We start from the raw sequence: 8,279 nt of genomic DNA on the forward strand, positions 1-8,279 counted from the left end.
TTACACACTAAAGTGTATCGCATGCTTTGTTCTCGTATATTCTGTTAACTGAAAATAAAGATTGTTCAATTCCTTTCCTACTACGATGCAAAATGCTCGACCATGTAAAAATCCTACAGATTTGTTTTTACTCCAATAGCTTTAAACTTACTTTTGTGTTGAAAGCTCATATCCATAATTAGTTATTGTGCATGGCATTACAATACATTACATTTTGTAACTAATGGTTGGTTGAGTCGGAATAGGTAATATAGTAACCAAAAAAGTGAAATATTTGAATGAAAACTCATTTAAAAGCAGCCTGCAGTTAACAGAACACGTTTCATTGTAGCGCCATGTCCACCTCGAGGGGCATCTACGGTCCCGGGGCAGCCGCTCCGTGCCATTCCTCCTCCTCCTCCTCCTCGTCCTCCTCCTCCGTCAACAGCAGCGGCAACTCGGAGCCTGATCCGGACTTGGGACTCCTCTTCCCGGTGTCCCGGTCCTCCCTGCTGACGCGCCGACTCCTGAGTTTGCGGGCCCGCGCGAGCAGCCACGTCGTGCGCCGCCGGAGGGAGATGACCCCCACGGACCAGAAAGATCTCGCCTACTGGGATAAGCGACTGAAGAACAACGAGGCGGCCAAGCGGTCCCGGGACAAGAGGAGGCTGAGCGACCTGATGCTGGAGGGCCAGCTGCTGGCGCTGAGCGAGGAGAACGCGCAGCTGCGGGCGCAGCTGCGGGCGCAGAGGAGCGACGCGTGCGCCACTTCCACGTCACCGGGTTCTACTTTTCCCCGAATCGCTCGGCCGGTTCACTGCCCTGACCTCTTCCAGCCACGACTCTGGGGAAACGGCAGCGCGGCTTCTGTCCCGGGCGCGAGGCCGCAAGAGACAGCCCCCCACCCGTTCGAGGCCAAAATCTCATGCTCGAGCGCCACAAGAGGCGTTGGTGGTTTTACGCCACACGGTTCTTATCACAACTGTGGCGTCTCCCCGCGCAGCCTCTCTCCCAGAGCAGCGGTGGAGGGCGGGAGGTCAACGGAGACGGATGCGCAGCGACAGGTCTCCTCCAGCGATGACATCCACGACTACGCCGAGGCATTCTCGCCCACGCCGCCCGACGCGCTCCGCCACGCGTCCCTCCTATCACCCCGGAATTGGCTGCTGCCCCCTCTGAATCACTCTGCGCTGATGTGCAGTAACTTGCTGCTGCCCTGGCGGTCGTCCCATCTGGCCTCCGCAGCGGCTGTCTACCCCGACCTGCCGCTCTACATGCGGGAGAGACACGGCCTGGGTCTCGGCGTGGGAGCGGACACTCAGTGGGGGTTCAGGAGCCCTGCAGCGTCTCCCCTCAGGATGCACCTCAGTCCTGATGGACGCTGACACTGCCTTTATCACCAAAGCTTGCACTGTGTATGTTGACCATTAATGTCTTTAATAAATGTTTAATTACAGGTGAGGAGTATATGCATACATCAGCAAAAGAGCCTTCGTAATTTGATAAAAGTGGGTTTATATAGTTATATTTTGTTCAATTAGTTGGTGATATTTGCTCAGGTTAGTGGGTTCAAGCTGTGCTGTAATATACTGAATATTTGGATGCAGCCTACACTGCATACTTTCTGACTTTCTGTGGTTTCAAATGTGTTTCTATTGTTTTTCTATCAGTGGTTTCATTGCATGCACAAAGCAGAAATCTGCAAACTTTGTTAACTGGGAGAATGATGCAGCCAATCTCAAATATTTGATAAAATACTTTGATTTATAAAAGTAACAAATAATTATAGGTTTATTTTGTGTGTCATGATAAGGTAGATCTGAGACATATTGGGTTGTGATCTTTTTTTCTTTTTTTATTACCGTTTATCTGCGGTGAATAACATTGCCAGTGAAACTAGGTGCTTGGTATTTCCCTTGATCCGCACTGCATGACTTCCCAGCAGACTGTGATTCGATGGAAATCCAAACTTGAACCGTTGATTTGGAGGCTTGCAGCTCTGGGACATCGTCCTGTGTTGCATCTTTTCCTTTTTTTGTAAGAAAAAACCCAAAACGTACATAACACCAAGAGGACGACTGATACAAACATATTATCTTCAGGGTATGGGAGAACGGTGTGTGTCCGTTTCTGTGTGTGTGCGTGAGTTTATTATTTCATCTCAAAAAGGCACACTGTATAGACGAGGGCAGATGTGTATACATGTACGTGGGTTTCAATTGGATAGCAGGCCAAAAAATACACACATATGAACGTTAATAGAACGGGTGATCATGTTTGTAAAAGTGAAGGACGACCAGATGGAGGCTGGTCATCTGACATCTGTTGAAGTCTGGACATCAACACAATGACAAAATGTTGCAGCATGTGGTTCCTGGGGCGGACTGGTGCACGTCTGTATTGCCACATAACCGTTCATGAAAATGTCAATAGCTTATGTCATATAGCTCTCTGCTAAAATTAAAATGTTTCTTTAGAAAAAGGCTGGGGGAATAAAAGACTACGGTTGGGGGAGGTGGGGGGGTAATCCCACAGGGATTAACACAATGTTCCAAAAATAAAATCATCTTATGTTTGTTCATTTCTAGTAATTCATTATTATGCATGAAGGCTACAGCAAGCATGCTGCAAATAACGACAATGCGGTGGAAAGATTTAGCTATTATTCCATTGCACGCACTGCAGGGGAAACCCATCCAGTGAACGTCTTTTTATTCACAGTCTCATATAAACTTTCGTTTAATCAGGAGGCTAAAGCTCCGAACTTCATGTGCGGTGCTTTGGCTACAGGTTTAGTTTAGGATGTTTTATAAAGAGTTTAAAACATATTTATTCCTCCTGGTTGTCATGTCACCTCTGAACCAGAATCTTTAATGGCTTCCTAACAGGTGGTCGTGGTGTTCCTGACGCCACCAGCAGAGGGTGCTGCAACACAGCATTGGTGGAGATTAAACTCCAAAACAGAGGGCTATTGTTTACTAAAAAGGTAGTTGCTTGATTTCTGGCTCTCCTGTATCCGTTTTTTCTTTTGTGGGGCAAGAGGCAAACCGGTATGAAAGGGTGAACTACATTTCACAAAAAGTGAAGAGACATTCTGCAATGCGAGTTGGATCCAATCACTTTTAGAACAATTTGCTTTTAATATGTTGACCTGATGAGACCGTTTAACCCCTGGATATTTTAACCGTTATAAAATAACAGATCTTGAACTCGTTTCCTCAAACTAAAATGTGTTTCATGTGTTTTGCTAACATAGGATCTTTGCAACAGGACAAAAGGAATGTGAGGAAGATTTAGTCGGACTTTTGGTACATCTCAATTTTAATACACAAATTAAAACACAAAAATAATTGTCTTTTGTTGCACTTTTAGAATTTCAGTCATCAATTATGGGTCATACAGTTCACATTTGTCTTATTTTAAACTTTTTTTAATGTGAATTTATGTTGAATCTAAACATGTAATGTACTTTCTGCTTTTGACAAGAATCCCACAGCGATGACATTTACACTGAGGAAAAGTCTACACACACACACGCTTGAAAATTACTTTGTAGACATGCAGGTTAGACTGCAACCTCTGCCGTATGACAATAAAAAGGGGCATATAGACCTCTATTTTTTTTTCTAACATCAACGGGTTACGCGCATCATAACAGGAAGCAAACCTCGTACTGGTCTACATGTGACGGTGTCTATACATAGAAACGGGGCTTGAGGTAAAAAGCATCATTTAATGCCAATTACAAGGTCAATTTGCTTTAATATGTGAAGTGGTTCTATGGAGCGTTTTAAAAAGCAGATCAGTGAGAAGATATTAACTGTGACATCTCGGCTGATAAGTGGCACTTCTCTTTTTTGCTGTGAAACTGAGGTGCCAAAGATTTATTTAACACATACTAAACAAATTCTCAGCAAAAAAAAAAAAAAAAAAAAGTCAGTCACTTCACTCGTCTCAGTTTTATGCCACAAATATCTGAAAGACACGTAACTCTAAACAATACACCCCCCGCCCTCCCTCCCCCGGGTCGTCTCGTCCTGCCTCTATGTTTAAGTTGCTTCTGGTAAGCACCCAACAAGTAAACGTATGCGTTTGAAACATGCATTGAAAACGCAACACGTCATAATGCAACGACGGTACAGAAACTTACAAGTGCATGGATTTACTTCACTAAATATTGGTGGATTACTCCACTTTAGAGGGGAGGGGGGGTTGGGGGGATACATACACATCCCTCTGCGACTTTAGCAGACAAAACCATGTCTGTTTGAAAACTAACAGCATCGACCAGGTGAGAACCCGGTGTGGGCAAGTCTGCGACACCACAACACTATCAAGATCAAGAGGGGGGGCAGTCAGACACTTTGCATGCGACAACAGAGGCAGAGAAGGAGATTGGACTGAGAGCAGCAAGACACTATAAGCCCCCCTCTGCTTGAGTGTGCGTCAATCTCACGACGGCATCTCAAAGAAGAGTTGACTGCTCCGAGTTGTGCGTTATCACCGGGCGAGAGACAACGCCGAATTAGGCCCGTGGACTTTCTGCGCACTGCAGCTGAAGGTAAGGCCTCCAGTTCATTTTCCACATCTCAGGCGGTGCGGTCCGAGTACGTTAACGGACAGTAGATTAAAGGAGAGGAAATGATTTAGGCGGTAATGACCAAAGAGGAGGCGGTTTTTACACATGTACCAACGTGCTCTTATGCTCGTCATAGCACAACAACACAATGTCGTGTTCTGTGAAATCGATGGTCAACTTGCTAAACCTTCAAACATGTTTCATGTTGCCAAAATACAGGAATTAGTGACCGGGCCTTTTTAATATATTTTTTATATAAACGTTATGAAAACTAAATAATTCAATTCCCCCCAAAAATTACCAAAAGGTGTTACTCTATAATATCTGTTAATATTTGTTTGAGGAAGAGGAAGTGTTACTACATTGTAAATGTGAAGATAATAAGAACAGTTTTGGACATGGCAAGTTTCTATTGCAAAAGTTCTCATGGTCAGATGTTGATAATGTTTTTATGAAATCTCAAAGCTGTTATGAAGTCACAAAACATGATAAATCAATTTGAACAGTGATTCTAATGGTCCTTATTGGTAGTTTTGGATTAAATCCTCTATATCTTGATATCAGAAGAGGCTCCGAACACAACAGTCTCTGTGTCATGCAAATTGATATTATTATATAATTTTTGGGTCATTCTTACACTCCAAGAGTAGAACGATGTTATCTCTCTAACATCCTAAAACAAGGAGTTTGCCCATATATAAAACTAATTAATACAAAAATTATAAATTCACCAAATCACCAATGATAACAAATCACATTAATAAATAAATGAAGTACAATTTAAAAAATGATAATAAAAATAGGAATGTATTAGAAATCCCTGCATGCTATGTGAAATGTGTGCAAGTCTTCTTACGGTCTATCAAAGTGTGACATGATCTTTTCTTGAATTGTTCAACCGTTTGATCGATGCAGGCTGAAGGTAAACATTACGCTCTTAGCTGCACTTCAACCTGCTAATATTGTCTAAGTCGAGTTCAAAGCTCTGCCCCTCGAGGTCATGACTCCAAGATAGTTGTGTATATATATTTGTGGTAGAATATAAAGAAATACTGTACCATAAGGTCCACCTTAACAAAATACTCTAAGTAAGGTGCTATTTATTGCCATGCTAATGTATTGTAGGTAGGCATTTCTCCTGTTTTGGTCATTCCATATACATAAATATAAGAGAAACTTTATTTGTCAGGTTGTCTTATGGTCCTAGTTGCACAATACACATGTACAAACGTTGAGATGGGCTGCAAACACCTCATGAGAAACTGATGTTCTGTTCACAGGCAGCAGCAGCAGCAGCGTGTACTCAAACTGATTTCTTAACTGTATAATAAGTCATTTTACTATTTCAAGGAGTTCGGCCGACTCGAAATTCCACAACCGGTCTTGAATTCATATCTAGTGCTTTCAATAAATCACATCTTTGGTTTTAAGTGCAATTCCAGAGTTACCGAAAAACAAAGTAAACATGTAGATTATCGGGTAATATCACTATAACGCATCACACTGTGTAGTATGATGGTGAAACTGACTGAAAAAGGACACTGTCTATCCATCCATCCAATAGGGTATAGAATAAAATAATAAAGGTTAGCTGATAACAAAAGATTGTTGGAAATAAGTCAAAGAAATGGGTAAAAAATGACTCAGATCAAATCACAACACTATGATCAATATAAAAAATATTAGTGACCAGCAAGTATTCAGTATTGTAAATACTTAAACTTATAAGCCATTATAAAATGCTTTTATAATGCGTTACGAATATTGCGATTAGGCCTAGAACTTTAAAATGCAATATAGACATGGCGCAATAAAAAAGTGTGATTAACATTTCATATATTTATTTCCTCTTTTCTTGTTTAATTTCCATAGAAATTACTTTAAAAAAAAGTCAACGCTGTGGTTTTGTGGGGCTTTCCATTTAAAACGTACATATAACACAAAGCTAGGAGTTACACGCGCTGCTCAAGGAATTTATCCGTTAACAGACAATTCAAGGCAAAGCGCTGCTGCAAATGATTTTATTCCCCCAAGAGAGCCTTCATTCACTCAATTCCACAGTGGCAGTTTACAAAAAAACATGTGAGGTGGAAAGCCACAAAAATATGGACTGACCAGTTTCTCCTACATGTGGAGGAGGTATAGTTATTTTAACAATAGCTGCAACACAACAGCAGATGGTAGAGTATGAGAAAACGGATAGACAAAAAAAAAAAGAAGAAGTTCGAGAGTTCTTTACTAAAAAGCAGGCCAGCTATAATTAGTCAATAAGAAACAGGTGCACCAGTCGTGAGCACAGAGGCCTCAAGAGAGAGTTCACTCAGGAACACTCCCTCTTTGTATGTGCTCTCTCTCACTGTATGATTGTTTTCTCTCTTCCTGCAGTTGCTTTTTTTTTTTGGAGTATGCTGCACAGCGTATACATGTTCAGTAGTCTTTGTGTCACACACACACATATAACGGCACGCAGGCATGCGTGTTCTCACACAACAAACAAACACACCGGGGCTTCGGGTCCTTGTTCTCGCTGGGCGCAGGCTTGAATATTTTTAACCCGATATGCGCTCTCACCGCCGCGCACAGAGCGCGCCGCTTTGAAAGTTTGGCTTTGATGCCTCTGGCAAAGCCTGACTAGCACAAGACAACACGACTACATGGTCCGTGATTATGCTGAGATGTTGCTCACAGTGTCAGCGGCAGAAGTAAAAACGAGAACTTACTCACTGAGCGGGACACTGCATGATAATGTTTGAGGTAATAGACTGTGAAGTTATGGTCTCTACTTCGGTACCTCGTGTGAAATCCAGAGTGAACTCATTAAAAAGGTGTCGCACGTAGAGCTGCGAGCTCGTGTGATCTCCGATTAGAAATGGACTTGTCTGCCATCGTGTCTGTTTCTAAGAATAAGGTGCGAGGGACACATCAATGAGTTGAAAGGCGCAATGTGTAAGTATGATTGCACGCACACAGGTGGGTGGCTGTGGTTTCAACACAATGTTCATCTTTCTCGCACAGCGTCCCATGAAATCTACCTACAAACCCACGCGACTGAAAGAGACATTCCTCTCAGGCTGGTGATTCAAAATATCCTCCTGCTTGATATTACCGTCGGTCATATACGCAAACAAATGGCCTCTTCTTCGGCGCAATAAAGACGAGTTATGTGATGCCAGTAGACAAAAGAGATGAAGAAGAGACGGAGACGCTGACTGGCTGGACCATCAAGTCCATCAAAGGGGAAGATGGGGCAGATAAAGTGAGAATGAGCTTAATGATGAAAAGCTACAGCATATTAGTTCTAATTTATAACTTATTTCTCTAATTACAAATAATGTTTTATATACTTTGCAAAAACAGGGACATAGAAGTCTGTAATTGAAGGTGAGCTCCCAGCAACCGGTGATGCAGATGAGTACAGTAGCGACTATAGATATGATTATTAAACAACTGTATATTGATTATCAAACACATTCTTCTATGTCACATTTCCCCTCGTGGTCTAGACAGGCAGGCGCTGGAGGGGGCTTTGAACACCTGAGGTGCCAAACAGCGTCATGTGCATCTGAGTAGTGGTTACTGGTTTTGTGCTCAACTAGCAAAAGCATCTTTTGATGCTTTGCCATCGTGTTTGCCACGCAAAGCATCTTTTGATGCTTTGCGTGGCAAACATGAGTGGATGTAAAAATCACAAATCGGGGCACATATAAATATTCCCACAATC

General features: G+C 42.5%; 1 protein-coding gene across 1 annotated transcript; it reads left to right on the top strand.

Moving 5' to 3' along the window:
* The first annotated feature begins 335 nt into the window (after positions 1-335).
* On the top strand, positions 336-1,438 carry LOC137794393 (uncharacterized). The gene has a single exon (XM_068591112.1). It carries the CDS (start codon positions 336-338, stop codon positions 1,362-1,364), a length of 1,029 nt encoding a protein of 342 aa, XP_068447213.1. The 3' UTR covers positions 1,365-1,438.
* Positions 1,439-8,279: the final 6,841 nt, after the last annotated feature.

Source organism: Clinocottus analis, unplaced genomic scaffold (assembly GCF_023055335.1).
Source record: "Clinocottus analis isolate CAN_PGR_092001 unplaced genomic scaffold, fCliAna1.0.p SCAF_25, whole genome shotgun sequence".
Taxonomy (NCBI): domain Eukaryota; kingdom Metazoa; phylum Chordata; class Actinopteri; order Perciformes; family Cottidae; genus Clinocottus; species Clinocottus analis.

Bases quoted from the DNA above. Each gene is read 5' to 3' on its own strand.
- LOC137794393 (XM_068591112.1), top strand. From the start codon at position 336: ATGTCCACCTCGAGGGGCATCTACGGTCCCGGGGCAGCCGCTCCGTGC.